General features: G+C 33.8%; 1 protein-coding gene across 7 annotated transcripts in view; it reads right to left on the bottom strand.

Moving 5' to 3' along the window:
* Nucleotides 1–1,248: 1,248 nt before the first annotated feature.
* LOC142337771 (uncharacterized) overlaps nt 1,249–22,755 on the bottom strand; it is a 37,905-nt gene continuing 16,398 nt past the window's right edge. For 2 of the 7 annotated variants that reach the window (XM_075387273.1, XM_075387278.1), the window contains exons 2-3: nt 6,311–7,045; nt 1,249–2,785 (exon numbers count right to left, since the gene is read on the bottom strand). In XM_075387273.1, the coding sequence (XP_075243388.1) occupies nt 1,424–2,785; nt 6,311–7,012 (2,064 nt within the window). In that variant the 5' untranslated portion in view covers nt 7,013–7,045 and the 3' untranslated portion in view covers nt 1,249–1,423. Of the gene's footprint in view, nt 2,786–6,310; nt 7,046–8,706; nt 8,872–14,200; nt 15,380–17,653; nt 18,339–20,576; nt 20,680–21,031; nt 21,761–22,755 lie in introns of those variants that run through there. The other 5 variants (XM_075387275.1, XM_075387279.1, XM_075387276.1 and 2 more) reach the window with 5 other exon arrangements.

Raw genomic sequence — 22,755 nt, 5'->3', positions numbered from 1 at the left:
TTTTTTCGTGCGTGTGCGCACGCGTTTGTTCGTGTATGTGCGTCGTGCGTGTGTGTGTGTTTGTTCGTGAATGTGTGAGTGCTTGTATGCGTGTGTGTCTGGGTTTAGTTAGCCTCCGCATATCTTAAATTTGTTATTAAGATCTTCAAATTAAAACAAGGTGTTTCGAAGGTTTGGATACGACGAGTGTTTCAACAAGGAGTAATTAAGAATTTTATAAAAGAATATCCATTGTTCTTCGCTGCCCATCATAATTTTTTCTCAGATTTTTTTGGTTTACATATTTATGAAGCGTTTTTTTACACGCATTTATTGTACTTCCGCGAAAGTCACAAAAAAATAACAGAAGACAAATAACCGCAAAAAAATGATAGCTCTAAATACCAATAACAGATATCAATCCAAATTTGTTTTTTTTTTAAAAAAAACATCATGAGACTAAAATAGCTTCATATCGCTTCATGGTTACTGGGACCCGTGAATGCTGAAAGTGGTAATATAATGGGCTATAATTTAACAACAAATTTAAAATGGCCATTAATACATACAACTTCTCGAAAAAAGATGCTTGTTTAAGTTAAACTCTACGCTTCAATTGCTTTCTAGTGATACCACACATAACTCTCTACGCTAAATATATCGATCGGCAAAAATTGACTGAAACAAACTACTTGAGCATATAGCTTCTCCCCCCACAAGTGGGTTCGGAACAACTAGTTCTTTGTTTTGGACATGTTTTATAGGGATGCACTCATTGTCTTTGTATACAATTTCTGCCATGTATTTTGTATGATTATTGGTGGGGAAACTCAACCTATATAGTTACGCACACGACAATTAAGTCTGTTGTATTTGCCTGATAATGTTCACGCTTCTGAAAGCGGCCAAATTTTTTATAGCTTATGTACTCTTCGAAGAAGACAAAGCCGATCAATAATAATATTTATCAAAACAAAACATCAATAAATTGTTTACAAATTATTGCCAATATCAACATCAATATCATAATTCAAATTAAAACACTCAATGTTATAAACATGAATGAAACCATAGCTAAAGTTAAATTAGGTTTTTCTACAAAATTACCTTTTTCTTGATTGTATTTCAGATTATCCAAAGGCACCTTTTAGATTGAAATAATTAACTTCTTCATCATTATCAGATTTTGTTGACAATATATTTAATTGGCACCGTTAATAGCTGCTAGCAACCATCAATTTGTTTATTGTATTAATCACCCCCCCCCCCTTACGAATAACAATCAATATCAATTTGTATGCCGTTAGATTGCGGTTGAACGGCAAAAACTATAACCAATTATTTTTATAATTAAGTTTTTTTAGGGATCAGTTTTATTTGTCACCAAAATCGAAATTATATTTTAAATTACTGAGTGTTTTTAATTTTAAGTAGTTGGGTTGAATCATTTGGCATTTGGCGAATATACACAAGTAGTTTGAGGACTGTAATTTATAGGGCTCGACTTAGCGGAACTGGTGTCGAAAACCGAGTTATTACTGTTCGAGTAAAGCTTTGTGTATTCATTAAGTTTCATCTTTTTCGCCATGAAATTCCCGGCGGCGCGTTTTGGTTTTGGTTTGTATTTATAACTCGGGTATTTTTCTAGATGCTGTTTCGCAAGCCGAGCTTGTTCGTCGTAATAGGGCTGCTTTTCTTGCGGGTTCATATTTTTCCATCTTGCGCCCAAAATTTTGCTTATTGCAGAATTGTGCATATCGGGGTTGCTTGCCAGAATTTTCCTTCGCTCAGCTTTCGCCCAAACCATGAAAGCATTCATAGGTCGTTTTATGTGACTAAGTGCCTCGGCTGAAAGCGGCGGGCTCTCTGAACTTTGGTATTCGCCCGAACAATTCGAAATCAATTGTTGCTGTTGTTGGTCAAAATTATTTTCATGTGGTTCATGTTTCGGCACGCTGGGTTCATCACATTTTTGATCGAATTTCTGACTTTCAATGTTTGAACGAATAACTTGTTCAGTTGCAATTTTGCTGGCGATATTGTTCACGGTCTTAGCAATTGGTTCAGTTTGCATTCGAACTGTATTCTCGTAAGTTTTGAAGTCATTATTGTAGAAATTGACCTCTTTTTCCTTTTCAACTTGAACCGAAGGTTGTCGTTTTGCTTTCATTTCTTCTAAGTAGATGGCCGGATCGGGCATTGTTTTTGCAGCTAAAACATTCGCTTTTGTACTGCTTAAGTTTTGCTCATTTTGGCTGTAAGTAGTTGTGTTAACATGACCTGAGAGGCTATTTGGCGAAATTGAAGTTAAGTTTTGAATTATTTGCTGGAGAGGGTTGCTCGAGTTTGTCGAGGTGTTTCCAGAATTAGCCAGAATCTGGATTTGCTGCGCTGGCAACAGTAAACTGGCTGCTAAACTTGCGGCCGCCGCGTGCTGTTGTGCTTGATTAGGCGTTACCTGTGACTGATTAACAGAAGCAACCTTGCTAGCTTCTGAAATCAATTTTTGTTCGTGAAGATTCAAGCCGTTACCAATTTTGGATCCCAAAATGTTTCCATTGTCGGGCAAGTTGAAGCCGTTTGCTGAATTTATTGTACTGAAAAGCGGCAGCATTTGCAACAACGGAAGCTGTGACGTCATTGAAGTGATCACGTGGTTCAGCTGGGTTTGGAGTGAACTGAACTTTTGCTGTTGGAGAAATATCTGCTGTTGCATCAAGCACAGTTGTTGCTCACTTTGTTTCTTCAGTTCCAAGAATTGGTGTTCTTGTTGTAGCTGACATCTCCGCACGTGATTTACTTCTTCCTAGAAAACAAAAGTTAATCAGTTTTCATGAGGACGGGTATAAAATTATGTCCTGAATGATGCGCACAAGTGATATGTTCTACTAATGCTATTTTAACGAGCTTATTTTGTTAAAACTTTTGTTCCCGCTGATTGGCAGCTCAGTTCGGTCACTTAACTATTCCCATTATTCACTGAAATTGTTATCTATATATTGAGGCCAAACAACGCGAGAGATCCGACAAAAATTATTACCAAACGAGAGAAAAAAATGTTTCGTAACATTGTTTTGGTTGTAAATGAAAAGCGAATATTACATAGCACCAACCAAATCCATCATTTTTTTTCTGTCTCAATTCTTTATTTCTTGGCAGTAGCTTCACAAGCAGTGATATAATAAAATTCTTTGAAGAAAAATTATCGACGCAATTATGGTGGCTGGTGCGTTATACTCAGTTGAGTTATAATCAGTTATACTTATCTGTACTAAGGGATTGAAAATAACAATGTTTTGACAAAGCATCTTTATAGAGCAATTTTAAAGCATCAAAATAACTTCTAAAGCAACAAAATAAATAAAGTTATGAATCTAAAATCAACGCAATCAAAAACTACCTGTTTGAGCTAAGTATATAAAATGCATAAGCAAGACTTTAAGGTGCCAAACAAGTTTAACAAAGAGTTTGCCTCCAAAACACCAGATTCAGATTTTCCTGAAAGAATAACTTTCTACTGATATCAATGACCTAGTTTCAGTCCGTATTCAGTTGCCAAGTTTATTCCGAAGTTATTACAATTGCCATATCTGCAAATAATACGCCATGAAAATTAATTTTTAGGCTGAATGAAGTGTGTGTGGCAAAGAAGTTCCAAAAAGTTATCGTGATAGATTGAATTGATCACTCAAAAAAGTTCAGTCAAATTTAATCTGATTCTGAACAACTCGGTATGTTCACGTCACCTCAAACATTTGAATACGAGACATGAAAGCACTGGTATGCTCTGCCCATAAAATCTCAGAATTTAAACAGAACATTTGTTAACACACCAGAATTTGATTAATATTTTTTCAACTAATAGTTGCTCGTTGTTTGATTAAACATTTAATGCTTAACATTTATCGAAGATCTGCATAAAAAGTTTGTCACTCATCAAGATAAATCAAATATTCATCGTGAGACCTAGAACAAATTATAAAAACAATTATCAAAAACCTTAATCAGGCTGTCTCAGGTGGTTCAAACCCTTCTTTCTGAAAAGTTTGGCAAATATAACTCAAACAACATGAACCGCTGCTTCGAGCACTAGTTTATTAACTGGCGATTAAAACTAAACAGCGCTACTGCAGAAAAGTTAAGAAAACATAGCCAGTAGAATACCGGAAACGACTCAAAGAGTCGTGCAATAAAAACTTTTACCAAATCCAACCAAATTTAGAAGTAACAAAAAAGCAAACACGAATAATTACTACATAGTTAGAAAAAACAACCCTTTTTAGTTAGGAATCTGGGTCAGTGGCAGGTGTAGATGGTAGGCGGTTGGGGAAGTAGTTGGAGGGGGGTAGATTGGTGCTGGTGGGGGTAGATTTTTTGGGTGAGGTGGTAAGGCATGGGGTAGATAGGTTCCCGGGGGTAGGTAGCTAGGGGGTAAGTGCTGGGCGTGATAGCTGGGGGGCGGAATAGGTCGGGGTAGCTTAGATAGGTAGGAAAGACTGACCTTTGCCTAAGCTACTGTTAAAGTCCAATCTTCGAAAACAGAAGTCAATGTTCGAAATTCAAGTCATGAAAAAACTTGCGTCAACTAAAAAACACAACCAGTAGATTATCGGAAACAAGAGTCGTGCAAAATAATTATTAACATAACTTTACCTAGAAAAAAGAAATATCAAATAAAAGAGATAATGAAGAAATTAACAGCCCAATTAAACTGAAGGCTGGTTATAAAAAATGAGGACACAGTTTTTAGTTTAGGGGTCTGGATAGGTGGGGTGTAGGTGGGAGGGGGAAGTTTCTTTTTTGGGTGGGGGTAGGTGGGTTGTGGGTTAGTTGCGGAGAGTTCAGTAGGTTGGGGGGGGGGGGGGGGTGGGTGGGTTGTGTCTGTAGTTTGAATTGGAAGAAGAGGCTGTTATGGGAAGAAAGCTTCGGATAATGAACTGTTCAACTTAAGTAATGCCAGTAGCTGCTAATTTCTATGTATTAGTACCTAAGCTATTGTTTAAGTCCAATGTTCGAAAACAGAAGCCAACTTTCTAAAACAGAAGTCAATGATCGAAAAAGTTCAGGTCATGAACAAATTTGCGACAGCTTAAAAAACCTGTAGAATCTCAATACTCCTCTTCGAGTCGTAAAAACGTGTAGAATATCAATACTCCTCTTCGATTCCTAAAAACATGTAGAATACCAATAATCATCTTAGAGTTGTAAAAAACCTGTAGAATACCAATACTTCTCTTCGCGTCGTAAAAGCAAAAATGATTTCTAACAACGTCTTAGTTTGAATAATTAAATTAACTAGGGTGCACATTTGACATTTTATTTTCATACTAAATTGGTGCCCATCAAGCAAAACAATTGTCGTTAATTGTTTTAAATCTTAAGAAGTCAACATCAGACACACGAAAATCGAAAACACATGTTTGTGTTGAAATAACAAATGTTGAAAACACATGTTTGTGTCGGAAAAATGACAACCAATTTCTTTAAATTTTCCTCGTAAATTACTCGACGTAAATTACTCACTATATCAGCAAAAAATGATTGTGACTAAAATTCTGGTTTTCCTGCAATTGGTCCTATAAAATGTGTATGCAGATGTTTATAATATTATAACTGCTTTTACGTCAATGCATTGTTTATTTTTCTTGCTTCCCTTTGAAGCTTGAGTTTTTTTATGCTTCACCTTGAGAAGCTGCATTCACGAGATTTTGTTTTCTTTTGGAAGCATTTGAACACTTGATCATAGTCGATAATTGTCACTCACTCAATCTATGTCCACGGAGGACGATAACTGTTGAAAATTTCTGTGCCACGCACAGACTTGCACTAGTCGTCTAGTTGAACAATTTACACTTTGCGCAAATTTTGCGTGATCAAACTTGATTACTGTCTCCGGTGAAATTTGATTAGCAAAGCCTAAAGCGAGTACAAATCATTACCTTTGAGTGAAACCTCCGTCAAGGTATTTCATTATCAGTAATTGTCTCTAATAATCACAAATAAAAAACATTGCCTAACTCTTGTTCAGGAGACGAATTTCCATCAACATAGTTTGACTTTAGGGCTGATGGGCATTTCCGAAAAGATTAAATAGTGATTACCATTCAAAAATAATGCGAGGCTGCCGTGTTTGCGCAAAAAAAGAAGCACGAGAAAAAATTTTTGCTTGAGGCACGAAATGAAGTACAAGAATTAACAGAACTCATCAATTCTGTGAGTTCTTTAAGCCCGGTTTCATTAATCATTGGCAAAAATACATAAACATTTTGGTTCGTTTGAAGGTCACCGTAAAACAGTCCAGAAAATTTCCTCATCAACGTAGATCTATTACCTGTAGAATTGCAATCTTGCGCAGACATTCACTGTTGACACATCTACTTGCGTCACCATCATCAACCAAACCAACGTCCATTGCAATTGCGTCATCAGTAGAACCTTGATCAACAACCAGAGCACCGCAAGGCTCGTAATCTGAAGTGCAATCATTGCAGAGATCTTCTTGTTTCACTTCTTGAGGTTCGGGGGTCACTTGAACAAGTTGTCTACGAGGTGAACATGGTCTTTTATTGCTGATCAGACTCATATCGAGAGATCCGGCTTCGTTGCTTTGTTTCTCGACGTTTCGGATCATTGCTAGTTCCTGGTTGCTGTTTTCTGCATTATTTACAAAACTGTTTAATTTTGCAGCTGAATGTGTAATTAGAATTTGGACCCCAGGTGGAGGCGAAATTGTTGTTGTTTTTAATTCAAGGTCTTCAAATTGTTGACGTCTGTTCATTTCGTTCACTTTTGCCTCCTCTTTTGAATTGTCCAAAAATGCATCAGAAGTCACACGTGTATTTTCACTTGTACTTTCTTTAGTTTCCAAAAGATCACCCTTTAAATCCATTACAGGATCATTTTGGGTTTCGAGTGCGGGAAAAGGAGGTACACCTTCGTTTCGGGGCTCAATTTTGGGAGATTGAGATTCGGAATTGTCGGTCGTTAGAATCGATTCTGAGTCGTTCACACTATTTGATTGTTCATTTGACATCACTGAAGGTTGCTTTTATGTAGTTATATGGAGCTAAAACAGAAACAAAGGGCTAGTTCCCAAATTTACCAAAGAATATTAAGTTCTTTTTAGTAAAGCTAGTTGTATGAGAAAGTGCAAAAACACCGGTTGGCATTCTGCTATGTTTTGAAGAGTGCTTGCTGTGCCCTAAATCAGACCTCAAAAATACCCAAAATTTCTTGTGGGGGAATTAACATTGACAAACAATTCGCAATCCAAATTTCTAGATTGAGCTAAGCATATTTACAGAGAGGCATTGCATGTGCTTAGCAAGCCATTCTTTGATGATTCAATCCCTTGAAGCAGTCTATGTGAGGTTGAACTCTAAATTAACCAAAGCTTCAGGTCAACCACAGCCTGAATAATCTCGGCTGGTATCAGTGAACGTTTTATACTCAAAAAAGTGGCCGCAGTCGCCATAAAATAGCAATGATTCCCAAAAAGTACACTCTAAATTGTGGGAAATGACAGAAAGAAACAGCTGAAAAAAGGCTTCTGTTAATCTTCCATGAGTGAAAAAAGCCTAATGCTGTTCGGCTGCAACTACCAAGAAACAAAGCAATTTATAATTAAGAAAGTATTTTAATGAGTCGAGTAAAAACTAAAGTTGGCGGAGGTCGAACAAAAAACCAATAGTTTTGTACAACGGAAGCTGAAATACGGTTCTAGATGCCAAGAAAAATTCAATATGTTTCTTGAGGACCTGTTAGCTTTCAACAATAAAAAAATCAATTTGGCTAGAGTGGACTGAATGAGAAGCAACATTTAGGAAACTCTCCATCAGTCACACTCGTAGAAAATGCTTTAAAATTTGGTTTTTAAGACCGCAAAATTTGGGTCTGAAAGCTTTAGAATGTTGCCCGCCCAGTGTTTACAGACGCGTTCCTTATAATCACTGATAATTTAAAAGCTTTGACAAATCTTTACACCTTTGTGTGATTCAAAATAATGTCATTTTCTTATGTCATTTTAAAAAATATATAAGAAACAAAGCATCTAAGGCAACAATTAGACAAAGTCAATTTCCACATCAAGGCCACAAATTTCAAAATAAGTGAGTACGGGATAAACTCACTCTGGGTGAACTCTATGACAACAATTTTATCACAATGAGGATAAACTGCGCATAAAATTTAAAATACACTTGGTATTCAATGTATCAGGATTGAATTTTAGTTTCATTGATGATCTATGCTGGTTCAGCGCTGAAATGCTCTGAGACTCAGGGTAAAATTCAGGGTAAAGTCAGGGCAAAATTATTTTGCCGAAAACAAAATTTTGAGGTCCGGCCGATTGTTTTGCTGATTCGATGCATTTTTCACAGCAAACATACTTCATACACTTTGTTGTAGGCCTATCCTGTGTTGTGAGCGTTAAGAGGGAGGGAGAAGAAACAAATGTTAATTGTGGGTAATATAATCCTGTCATAGCCCGACAAGAATCTCTACTTGTTCAACTTAAATTTGGCAGCATAGATGCGCCTCGAGGGGCAAGAAAGAACAAAAGAATGAGATAAAAAGCTTGAATTTCAGAGCTAAAGACCACTTGATGTAATGGTTAGCAAGCTCAGCTAACAAGTGAGAGCTACTGGTTCCAATGCAGTTTTGGTCCGTGTTCGCAGTATTTCCGCTTACTTAAACTCCCCGAAGAAACAAAAAAGCAAAAAAACTAACCTTAAATTGATTTCGAATCCTTTAAATCAGATAGCATTTTTCGTGGCGTGTCGGACACAGCAATCAAATTAGTAAATGACGTTTTGTCAATGCTAGGGAGAAAATTTGAAAATGTTTGCGAGGTAGCGAGACATTGTGAACAATTGATAATGCATTATTGTGTGTGTGGCGCTTTTTGGTCGCAAACAAAGGGCGTTTTTGATTGGAATTGAATGGAACAAAAGGAATCAAATTGACTATTGTCCCTCTAACTAAAGCCTCATGCGCTGTTGTCTCTACACACAACCATCATATCTTACTCTTGTTAATACTACTCCCTGTATTACAATACACTTTTGTATTAGATTAGGTACCTACAAGCATACACAATACTTAATTGCAAGAAAGACTGAGCCTATAATTTATAACTAACTCTCAAAGGTCCAAGTTTCTGCATTAACAGCTGCGTTTTCTAGGAAACAGTTTTCCAGGAAATGAAAATTGAATGAGATACTGAAGGTAGTAAGATTCAAGTTTGTTTATTAACAGCAGAGACGTTTTTCAATTTTAAAACATGTGAAACTTTTTGAATGGGAAACATAATTTGAAAGAACTTTGAATAATTGGGTATTTACTTTTTTATGAACAAATCCATAAATACATATTGAGCTTTATACTATATTATGTAAAGTGAGCAATTATAGATCAAATGCAAATAGAAAAATGCCCCTTAACTTCGAGGACTTTTCTAAGGAGTTGTTTTTCAAATCGCGCTGGCTAACCATTATTGGAGCTAACCATTATTTAACCATTATTGGAGCTTCTCAGAAATAAACTTGGTCTGAAAAGAATCGGCTAATTTACGTGTTCGGCTAATTAGATGTGAATTGTGAGTTAGAACAAAGAATTGTACGGAAACAAAGAGCAAAGGGGGTTTAGATCTAGAAGAAAAGAATAAGACATATAGAACAGATATAAAGATAGGAAAGAAAGAACGAATTGATAGTGGTCCATAGAAGGAACAAAAGAACACAAATTGTATTGTGCAATTTTCAATTGAGAATTAGGAACCTTAATGACAAAAGACGAACAATTGACTCAAATACAATAATGCCAAAACGGGTTTCTTTTGTTCCACCTAATCAAACCCCAGCTCCCTCCCCCAAACAAGGCCATGAACACTGTAATATTAAGATCATAGCTCTTTTTAGGAAAATAATAATTTCATAAAGCTGGATGAATAACGTCATGTTATTTTGAGCGGGTCTTGCCCACGGGCAAAAAATGTGGCTGACTACATTGCAGTTGAAAACGTAATATTTACTCTAAAATACTGTAGCGAGTGTTCAAATTTAAAAACCTGAAACCACATCAGATCAAGATTTTTGGGGAAAGTCCCACCAACAATTTTTCTGTTACACAGAACCCACTTTCGAAATACCGTCTGGGAAAATTATGCTACCGTTATTTCCTTCTGAGCAAGTCTAATCAACTCCGGGATATTAATGTCATATATATAACGTGCTTTATAGTATGATCCGTGAATGACTTTAACGAAATCATAAATGATCGTTATGGCAGTTCACCAGAGAAAAACATTCGCAAAAGCTTATTATAATGAGACATAATAGCATTTTCATGATGTGACTTGTGTGAAACCATTTGTAATCACTGTCTGATTACTAAAGAAATCACATATGATTTTTTTATGACCTCTAAAAATATGCTTCCTTAGTAGTCATACAAAGATCCTATAGGACTACTGTATGACTATCACGATATGATATTTGTATCACTACTGAGAAGTCATGAATGCTGTTAAATAAGCCATACAATAGATTCTTCAATCGAAAACAGACAAGTTCGGAAAGTATGCGATCAAATTTCGGAATTTTTTTTTTCGAGTAACTACTGAGGTCTAATACTAATGAAGAGAACTAATGATGAACGGTAAGGCATATCTTTAGAAGCCTAGAAGAAAAAAATAAACAAAAGATGCTTACAAAAGATGTGTTACATTAAAACAAAAACTTAATTTGTACACTTTTTTTTGCAAAAGACAGGTCACTTTATTTTGCCGTAAAAACAGAACTGATAGATTATTTGTATAACTACTGAGTTAATTCATATAACTTTCGAGATTAATTTGATAACCTTTCCCGATAACATAATCCCGGAAACCCATGTTTACTCGATCTAATTTATTGCATTTTAGATGTTTCGAGGCAAAACAGTACAACCAAGCAATTTTAGCCTGGCTTAATATTTTAAATGCGCAGCTACTTTTTGTTTTTTGGAACCAACTTAAAAACTTTCCATGATGTAGGAAAACCTCAATTGAAAAGATAAAAACAATTATCTTAAAACCAAACTATAGAAAACCTGAAAACGAAAGAATTATTCATAATAAAAGCGACAATCAAATTGATGTTAATATTGAAAACGTTATACAAACGCTATAATATAACACAATTGATAAATTTTGAAGTCTTTATTGTCCAAAATTTTTGACAAAATAAAACCTTTACGAACTTTTTAGATTTTTGCGATAAAATGCTTATTTTCCAAAGATGAGTTTAATGAAATTTTATCGCCTTTGTTTTGACGAGCTTAACTAGCTGTCCGTCCCCTTACCAGCTTTGTGTTTTTATAAGGAAACCAAACGCTCAAGGGAGATAGGTAAATTTTTAATCTCAGCAAAATTAAAACGACACTAATTCGAAAATGTTTGCTCAGGAAAAAATCAATTTATTGAGTGTCCAATTCTAGCGTGATACAAATTACCACAATAAAAACTTAACAAGGACGCTCGGTAAGGTAAATTTGCACCTAAAGTTCCGACACCGCTCATCCACATTTTTGGCATAAATGTCTACTAAATGAGGAACAGATAGAAAACCCCCAAAAAATCAAGGATTTGCTCAAAAGCAAAAATGTGTATGAACAAAAGATCGACTCCAACGCAAAAAACTCAGCGGAGTAAAACATGCCGCATTAGATTGGTTACATCATTAGTTACATCCAAAACTGTGTCAATTTAAAAAAACTTCTAACAAGGTCAAAATAGCGTCAGAAAAAACTGAAACTAAACAAAATAACTTATTTTTTAATAGAAAAGATACGGTACCACTCAATAAGTAAGCTCGCTAACAATAAGATAAAAACGAACAAAAAACAGCAATAAAAAATTAGCTTCTATTTTTAAAAACAACTGATTTCAAAGTAATGACAACCATTAGATGGCAATTGAGAACATCCATCATGTTAATGAGTGTTAATGAGCCCATACGCCTCTATATGAGGTTACTCCGAACTGTCATTATTCAAGTTTTTAAGCGGTAACAAAAAGAACAATAAATAGAGACAACAAACAAAAATAAAATTAAAACATGCGATAAAACGCTGTCGAAGCATTAAAGCCAAATTTCGCCACTGAAAAAATGTTCAATTGAGACTTCCCTAAACACCAGTAATGTGGTATGCCTCTCATTAAGGTGAATAGATATCAAGCAGAAGCAAAAACAGAAAAAAACGGCAACAATAAGTAATACTTTTGTATTTATCGAAAACAATTCTTTAAGTCATGAAGGCCATTAGATATAAAACAATTAAATAAAATGAAATATTGGCCCAAAAGAAGCGTTTGAGAACACTAATTATTCAGAATATGTCTTCCGTCTACAAAAAGAACATCAAATATAGACAAAAAACAGTTTAATTTTTTGCGAAAAACCCGTGTCGAAGCCAGTAAATTCTAAAAGAATTCTTTTAAAACATTAGATTTTGTACATTTGCAGCTTTCCTCGACAACAATAACCTCATATGTGACCTGTAATTAACAAGACTAGGTCGCAAATATGCAGAAAAGAACAAAATGCGAAGTTAAAAAGTGTAAGACAGTCTCATACATCTGTCTTTTTCCAGGAAAATTCATACTGCTAAAAAAAACAAAGTAAAAACAACAGTTAAAGACAAATGTAGAACTTTGAATTAAGTTCTTCGAGAAATGATTGTCGAAGCCGTTCAAACCATAACCTATGCCTTTAAAGGCTTTTGTATGTTCAATTGTGCCTTATGTTGAACGTTAATAATGTAATTTCTTAACTGTCAATATTATGATAATAAGACAAAACGAGAAAAAGAGCGAAAAATGAGCAGATGTCAATTAAAAAAAATTGTGAAATGTAGTACCATCAAAGCCAGAAAACCAGTTTAAAGCGTATAGCAGAGAGAAAGATTAAATCAATTGATTAGAAAGAAGAGGAAGAAGAAGCATTCTTTCTTCGCTGAAACTAAGCTACAAGTTGACCAAATTAAAAGAAAAATAGTGGCCAAGTTCAATTAGCCATTGTTTACTTAAAAATCAAACACTTTTAAAAATCAAAACGAGCAGAATCTTTCGAGTGAAGAAACTAAATACCTTAATCTTGAACTCATTGGAAAGCCAATTGGACGTATCAACAGTGAGCTTCGATGTGAATTGTTTTGTTTATTAATTAACCTATAAAAAAATTGATTTTTTTTAAAAAAAGACCGACTGATTACAATCTGAATTATTTGTTGATTGTAACATTCCAGTATTGGACCAAAACCATCCCTGCTACTGCTGTTTGTCTATTAGGAACACTCCATTTTTTCGAACGTTATCGATCTAGATAAATTGCTAGTTGAAAGATCAAAAATAATTGCCGCGTTTTTGATAATCATAGAGTATAGTTAGCAAAAAACGGCTAAATTTTAATTCCAAACTATTCTCAATGGAACTGAAAGTAAGACTAGCTCCCTTTGTAGTTTGCAAAGATTGAGTTAGCTGGTTTTGAGTGCGTACTTCCAAAAAATTTAATCAAAGTGGACTAAAAAATTCTTATTTCGGGAAATTTTGATGAAAAAGGCTGAACTTTGAAATATTTAGCCAAAATTTTAGTAAAAAAATTAATTTAAAATAGTCAACATTACTTTTCCGTCTCTAAAAAATTCAACAGTACTATTAAAACATACATTTTTTACATAAATTAGCAAAATTGACGAAACTTTAGGCAAAAATTCCCGAAAATGTGAATAAAAATAAAGCAAATCGGTCTAATATTCACAAAAATTTTAACAACAATAACTCGGTCTAGAAAACAAAATTCAAAAACTTTTTTTAACTCTATATTCTACGATGGACGGGCTTTTTAATGATAACGCCCACAACTCTCTACGATGAATATAACGATCGGTCAAAATTGACTGAACAAAAAAAATCCATTTGAGCATATAGTTCCCCCCTCAAGAGGGGTCGGAACAAATAGTTTTGCATCTTACAATGAGAAGTACATCAGATTGAGTTCCCAGCTAAAAAAACAACAAAACAAAAAGACAAGTGTGTATAAATTATTTTTCTGAATATTGACAGTTAATCACTGGGTTTCGAAAGTGCAATGCACATTTGTAATCAAGAGATGCAATAATGAATAGTTAATATCTAATTGACAAGAATTGCAAAATGCGGTCTGAAATAAATGAAAACGCTTACCCAATTAAGTTCAAATAGAGCTACGAACAATAGTGTTGTAGGGGTGAATACCCAATAATGGAAAACCTTAACTAGCTCTCACCAAGAAAAAGAAAGAGGAGAAAAAGAATGGAATAAAAGAATAAAAGTTGTGAAATTGAAGTAATGAGAGTTGGTGGGAAAAGTAATGGAAAAAGTCCAATTTAAAAGCTCAATTTACGCTCCAATGACTTATTATTTGGGCCTCTTTACCGCCGCTACTTTAGGGCCACCACAAAAGCGACACAACTACGAGTTCGGGTGAGCTCATGTTCCGGGCTGACGGGGGGAGGGGGGTTAAAGATAAGAACCGCGGTGGCTGTGCGTATGTAAGCTTTACCACAAAACTGTGGTAACAATAATCGGCGCACACAATAGCCGTTGTTTGCTCGCTATTGTTGGTTGAACGAAAAATAACATTTACCAGAGAAAAAGGTTAAATAATACACTTCAGTCAAAGCAGCCGAATGAAGTAATGAAAGAATGAAATAGGTGTTAAAAAAGTGAAAAACAAATTACAAATAAGAGTGAAAATTGAGCGAGAGCAACGAGAAAAAAGAAAAAAAAAACAGTTAAAAATCGCCGGTTAAAAGAAAGGGACTTAGAATAATACTAATAAACGACAATAGCTCTCGCTATATGGCAATCTAGCACAATGAAAAAAGGCTTAAAATAAGTAAAGGCGCTCGCAGAGTATGAAGGGCTTGAAAAGACGGAGGCGAACAACTCTATAACTAACTAAGAGAGTGTGCTCTTGTGTAGTCTAGATGTATTTTATTGTTCACTTTTTATTTCTCTTTTATTTCACTCCGCGTTTCGCTATTATTCTTTTTTGTTCACATTTTTTTCGCTCTTTGTTCATCAGTCTTTTTGTCTTCAGCCTACTTTGTTCTTAAGTAGTCTAATGTCCTAGCTACAATAGCTCTTTCCCCCTCTTCCCTAATGCGGAATAAAGGGGAAAAGGCTGCATTATAGGGACTCGCTTTTGTAATTAGCACCGCGTTGGGGAAACCCTCACAAGCACAAAACAAAATGGCCCCTTTTGTTCTCTCTTTACTTTCTTTCCATTTGTCAATGACAAATAAATTCCTTTTAAGCAAACTTTTTAATACTGATTGCATTCCAAAAATATTAGACTTTGAATGATAAAACATAAATCTGATGAAAAAGAATTTTTGCTGGACTGAATTCTTTAGACACCGGTACGGGAGTACAATTAACGCCATATTTTCAGTTCTCGAAATGTTAATTGCTCTCAAACGAACTTTTTTGCAAATATCCCAGAAATACTTTTTCAAAGTTTTGAACATTTGCCTGAAATTAAGAATGAGTGTTTTTCGAAGAAACCTCATTTTTGCGTAATCAAAGTCACTCTTAATCAAAATTTTTAACAGCTCAGTTCCATTGCGCGCTATAAGTGAACAAATATCCCACAGAAAGTAATTTTTGTGAAATGTCAGCACCTGTGCCTTATCGTACTTCATAACCCATTTTCTACAGAAATTAAAGGTAGTTAATCATAAAAATATCACAATTTTGCCGATTTTAAGCCCCTATTTCCAAGATAGACTAAAATTTATTCCTTTCCTTGCCAAATCACTGAGAAAGTAATCTAAAATCTTTGTCCAAATAAAAATTGTCTTAAGTCTCATCTGAAATTTGAGATATTTTGTGAAAAAAAAATTCGTCACGCGAAATGCGTCATGCTATATTATCTTCTCACCAGGTTATTTGTACAAAAACTTAGAGCTGTCAAAAAAAAGAAAATAAAACAGAATTATTTACGTAAACTACATGAAATCGATGCTCCAAAAATATATTTAATGAATATCAAAATAAACTTTCAGTTCATTGCCGGGCAACTGCTAACCTTGTTTCAAATCTATAAAGATTTCCTTTCCTTTCCTTTCCTTTCCAAATTTCCTTTCTAAAATTTCCATTCCTTACAAAATCAATCAGAAAGTAATCTATTCATTGTCGAAAATAAAATTGTTTTACATCTCATTTGAAATTTGAGATATTTTGTGAAAAAAAAATTCGTCGCACGAAATGCGTCATGCTATATTATCTTCTCACGGGGTTATTTGTACAAAAACTTAGAACTGTCAAAAAAAAGAAAACAGAATTATTTACGTAAACTACATTACATCAATGCTCCAAAAAACATATTTAATGAATATCAAAATAAACGTTCAGTTCATTGCCGGGCAACTGCTAACCTTGTTTCAAATCTATTAAGATTTCCTTTCCTTTCCAAATTTCCTTTCTATAATTTCCATTCCTTACAAAATCAATAAGAAAGTAATTCATTGTCGAAATTAAAATTGTTTTACATCTCATTTGAAATTTGAGATACTTTGTGAAAAGTAAATTTGTCAAACAAAATGTGTCAAGCTATACTATCTTCTCACGAGGTTTTTTGTGCAAAAACATAGAATTGTTGAAAATAAATTTAATTTATATATTTAAACTAATGCTAACCTTGTTTGAAATATTTTAAATTTGTTATCAGCTGAACTGAACAATACTGAACCTGAAAAAAGTGAGGGTAATTTTACCAGTCAGCATCGGCATAAAAATGATAAAAAATGAAGCGTAATAAAAAGAGTCACATGCAAAAAATTAAAGCTGTTTCAATTTATGAAAGTTCAACACTTCTCCGAAAGTCAGTTGGAGTTTTTCTAAAACTTAAAAAATTGATTGAATTACAGTTTGACAAGTTAACTAAAAATGTTTGTAAAAAGCAGCTCGTTCTATATTGCTAGTTGGTTTTATACCTTTTTCTTTATTTTATTGCAATGATTTATAATTGAAGAAAATGACACCACTCAAATTTGCTCCAAAAAATTTGTTCTCAAACTTTTAAATAGGTCATTTCTAGATTTTACTTCACTGGGGCTGTTGTTTCTTGCGCTAAAAATGTTACTCGCTTTGGATGTTTATGTAGAGAGGTGATAAATACAAAAATTGCGATGAAAGAATTTACCAACAGTTTCTTTTCGGTTTCGCCTCATTCTGAACAGCATTAGGATTTCATGTTTTCTCCTAATTTCTCAAAAAAGAAAATAGTTGCACGTGTAGTTTTTCTTTACGCAAAAATTTAAAAGAAGTCACCATGTTGTACCTGAAAATTGTCCTTGAGTGCAAACGTGAGTCACCACAAGAGAAGTTCTGAGTTTCATGTCGGTGCACGAATTAATAAAAAATTCCAATGGTTTTCATCCAAAATTTTTTTTCTGATTTGAAGAGCTCTTCAAAACAATTTGCTCATCAAAATGGCAATCACGCAACATTTTTTAAAAATTTTCATTATAGCAGCTATTTAGTTTTGTTGTTTACAATCTCATGCCAAACATTAATTCAAGTCCCAAATCTTAAAATGAAGATGTAAATAATCTAATTAATTGTATACCGGAAAAAGAAAAAATTACTTACCCAAGTTACATTTGCTACTGAGATTGCTATTGTTACCGTATATCTATCTATACGTAGCAAAGTGAGCTTAATTATCTAATTGTGTCTGATATTTCCAGCTTAGCTGACAAAATAAACAAACGCCAGTCAATAATCTGCTTTTTAAAACTTCATAAGCTGAATACAGTTTCTATTAGCAGGTAGCTGCTTTTAATGGTTTGAACAATGAAGCTGTATAATAATGTTTAAATTGCCTCTTTTAGTTGTATTTGTTGTTCCATAGCGTGGAAAAACAACAAAAAATTTTGCGACTAAATTACATTTTATGGGAATAATTTTTGTTTGGTGTTTGAAAAATTACAACTTCCGCTGGTGCCCAATGGATTGAGTAAGAGAACAAAACAAATTGTTTATTAATTCATCTTTGAAGCCTGAAAACAAACAACAAACAAAAACAGCTACATTATGTTGTACATTTGCCTCACATTTTTTTCATCATAGGTAGTGAAAGATAGAATTTTAAGTGAACGACTTTTTTTAAGTTTTCATTTCGCTTCATTAATTTAAAATCATGAACAATAAAACAATCGCGTGTACAAGTAATTCCATATCCTGTAACGACTGCTTCTGGTCCACGCTCATTTATTTGTTTACTCTTGTTTGTTTGTTTACCTCTTTGTTGTCTTTTTCGATTTGTTGTTTTCCAAAAGTACAAGACAACAAGAACGCGCCAATAAAACTCCTTTGAGGAGACAAATCAATTGGTGTAGCTCCATGCCATTTGTTCTCTCTTATTTTTAATGAGGCGTTTAAATAATAAATTGAACTAAATATGAAATCTGTTCAAATCAAGAATGAAAAATGAAGTGATATCAGAGAAAAATAGGAGGAATAGAAAACAAAAAAAAAAAACGTTCACAAAGAGCAAAACGTAATCCAAGTAAGCCATAAACAAAAATCTTCAGAAAAGATATTGCCAACTATTCTAAAGTCAGTAACTATCTCGTACCAGGATCTGATCGGTCGGTCAAAAGAGCAATTGTCAACTGAACAGACTGCGTCGATTGAACAGTGATTCGATAGGCTATTTGGAGTCTGATCTTATGAAACTTGATAGGAACAAATTTTCAGAAATCATCCAACAATTTACAAATCAATTCCGAAAAAGTTTTAAAAAAACACAAGCATTGATTGTAATTTGATCTCAAAACGCAATTACAATTATTATGCCAAAAGAAATTATTAGATAGAATTATTTCACACTTCGAAACAAAATTTCTAATTCAAAATCCAGAATATTTCATTATGTGAAATATACAACAAATTCCGTTACCAAACTGAATTTCAAAAATATTTCACTATTTGCTCTAAAAAAAATTAAATGAATAAACTATCAGAATAAAACCATAAATTTCATCAGAAGTTTACATTCTCTGACCTATTTATATTACGAGTGAAATAGGCTGCACATTAAAAATCTTGATACATGGACTCTGTATCAGCCGAAGAAGCTTGAACTCTATTTCGGCCAAAATTTCGAGGCTCAAAATAGTGTCAGACGTCCAGGTTCTCCAGTTTCTCTATTTGAACATATAGTCTGACCACACCATAGTTTTTCTGATCTGTGATCAGCTGACTGTTGAAAAATATCTATTTTAATTTTTGTGCCAGTTGAACAAGTGCTGCATTTTGTTTTATTGCTAAACTTCAGGAATAGGAATAAAACAATTTATATGAAAGTTATATTTGCTATTCCCAAGTATGCAAATTGCTCAAATTTCAAATTACTCAAACTGAATTGTAAAACATTTGCACCAAACAAGAATTTGTGTGAAGGTAGACGGGAACAAGATAGATGCAAAAACTGAAAAACAACTAGGAGCAAATTGGCTCTCTCAGCTGTAAGCAAATTTCATTTTCTATGTAAATGCATGCATTCTTAATTACCCTTGTGAAATAATGCTACTTTCCCCGATTTGGAAGGATTGGCGATTTGAGGTGGTTTATTTGAAAAACTCCAGCATTGTTCACAGTACTATAATAAGAAATGCGATTACCAATTCACGCAAGCCGAGTTCAAGATTTGAATGTATGCACGATTAGTAAGTACTTTTCACAAAATACGCTTACAACAATAGCAAGTACAGTTCATATTGACATAGGTATTAATCACAGCACCCTGTAAAGAGCAAAAATAGCAAAATTGCATGCTTGGTCGTCATCTGTACTGTGATGATCTAATTTGAATAGAAAAGTTTGATTCAGTAATTCGTTTTGGTGCTTTTTTAAAAAAAATTAAAACACCAATTAAACAATTTAATTCTGTACAACTAAAGACTTTCAGGAGAACGCTGTCTATTTTCGAGAGTATTAATATCTCAAAGCACTAAAATTGTTTAGCAGGGTTGAATCTATTGAGTTTAAATCAATAAAATGTTAAATCAGCAACAGTCCACTCAATTAAGCAATTTATCTCTTATGACGCACTATTGGTATAGATCTCATTAGATGTCGAAATCTACAAATATATTTCTTTGTATGACAATTCATGGGTATTGCTGGTTTAAAAAAAGAGTTTTTCTGCTAGCTTTTCCCCAAATCCGTCTTCAGTTCCACTGTATATCTTAAATCTTTCTCTAGACAACTTTCTCCAAAATAAGTGGAATTTTAGCTTCACAACAGTAAAATTTTAAGCATAACACACACTGAATACTAAATGTCAGAAATACTATCATTTAAACAAGTTCCGAATTCACCATTTCTTATTGTTGCTGTATGATAAAGAAACACGTGTACGCTACCATTGACACAAACAAAATCTGATTAAGATATTTGAAACCTTAAATACGTGGGGGGCGAAGAACTTCAACTCAAGTACCGGTTGTTTGGGGGGGGGGGGGGGGGGGGGGGGGGGAGTGTTCACGTAAAGTCTGAATATACTTACCAGAGCAGACCTGGGTTTGTCGTTGATTTGTTGCTTTTTATCCAAAATATACAGAAAGTTTTTCCAACTTGAGAATTGAACTCATAGGAGTAAATGAAAATCTGCGCAAGAATGGAAAATGCTCAAATTTCAAACTTCACTATTCTGATTTCTTCTTTAATTATATCAACTATTCTATTGTGTGATTCAAAACTAACAAATAAGACAAAAATTGAAAAACTCTTGAATTAATTTTGTCACGCCGATAACTAAACAATGATGTTCATTTCAATTCAATACAGAAACAATAGCAACATTCTGATTAAAGCAGATCAAATTTGCTTTGTTTATTTCAAGTCCTAATATTTCTACTTGTCTTTGTATTTGAGAGTTGAGATAACACTGGGATATTGTTGATTGATGAACAAGAATAAACAATTTGTTTTGAAATGATGAGTGGTATTGGAATATCTTACCAGATTAGCCAAGTTTTTGTTCAGCCGGGTGTATGATCAACAAAATTGCCAACAGCTCAATTATTTTTAATGAAGAGTTGATTTGCAACAATAAATGCGTGATCAGAAAATGTACTCAGCGCAAAAGTTGTCAAGTTTTATCAAAATGAAGTTATTAACATGCCTCATATCACTTAATATTACTAGTTAAAAACTTTTCATAATTAAAAACTAAAATCTAAATAGCGCTTGAAGCTAGAAATTAACATAGGCTGTAAAGGTTGTTCTTGCATATAGGTCGTCTTTCATTTGAAAACATTGCGACAATGATGAAATAGATTTAGGAAAGATTTTTGAAAGAAAAAGTTCCTGACATCTTATTTTAAATAAACCGCTCGTTGTCAATCGGTAACCGCATAGTTGTAAAAGTTTGACAAATTAGAATAAAAGTTTTTTCCTGCAAGAATTAATTGAAAATATTGAAAGCGAGGCCGCCGTGAAAGTAACAGAAGCGTAAAAAATGCCAATCAGTATCGATTATACTATCATATAGTACTTCAAGAAGGTCGGTTCATTTTTATGTTCGGACTTAATTAAAAGAGACCATTGTCTGTAAGAAAACTTTGATGTTGTTTTGTAATAACAATAGCTAGTTTCGATTGTAAACAACAACAAAAATGCGATGATACTCATGGTGTTACTGTACGATTCATTAACAATGAGATGCTAAAACGCAATTATAGTTGAATTACAAAAGCAATTATTGTAAGATTCTTTATGTTTTAAGACTACAATAAAACTAATCTGATCGGCAAAAGGAGCATTGTTATTTGTTCTTTCAACTTTTGTTTCATTTTTTGCCATCTCTTGTTTTCTTCAGTTTTAACGAAGTCCCTTTTATGACAAGCCGCACCTGAAATTACACATATTATCATCACAGAATTGAGTACCATAAAACGAACTATTTTTGTTCGTTAAAGCTTAAAATTACTGGAATTTTTGATTAATGATGAGTATAATTGAAGACTTCAGTTGAAAAACAAAACAAACCAGAACAAAATAACAAAAGGTACAGGAAGAAGAGGGAAAAGGTTTAATCGTTGTTAGGTAGATGATAATCAAAAGGGCCATTTTTCAAGGGTTTATAACAAAACCATATTCAAATCTAGAGCAATCACCGTCTCCAGCTATAGATTTTTGGCAACTGAAAAGCATTACGCAAAAAAAAGCTGCCCATGGATCACAGCATGTCGTGATTTAGCCTCTAAGAAAATAAATTCCCAACAATAAGGCTTGGTAATATGCGTTCGCACATAATGTTCCGACCCAATTCATCCACATTCTTGACTTAATTCGCTACCAAATGAGGGAAAGATGGAAAAAATTCAAAAACATACATATCGCTCAACAAACTACTAATGGAATAAAATTATACCACTCTTGAGGGCCGATGAAACTTGCTGATAGGACTACTAGAAAAGACCATCACAAAAATCAAATAACAAACATTAATTACGAAAAAAAACTCGATGTCTGTTTTTTTTAAAAAGTAAAATTCAATTCGCATCAGATAAAACCTAAACAAAACAAACCATCCTATACTTCATTATCAAAGATATTGGACCTGTCCGCAATGCAACTGGGTAACAGGGAGACAAAGAAGAGCAAAGAGGGGCGCCGTTCAAAAATACGTTTTCATTTTTGAAAACAATTAATTTCCAAGTGACTAAAATCCTTATACTTTA

Source organism: Convolutriloba macropyga, chromosome 4 (assembly GCF_964194025.1).
Source record: "Convolutriloba macropyga chromosome 4, txConMacr16.3, whole genome shotgun sequence".
NCBI lineage: Eukaryota > Metazoa > Xenacoelomorpha > Acoela > Convolutidae > Convolutriloba > Convolutriloba macropyga.
Note: the sequence above shows the minus strand (reverse complement) of the source record. Positions and strands in the feature narration are given on the sequence as shown.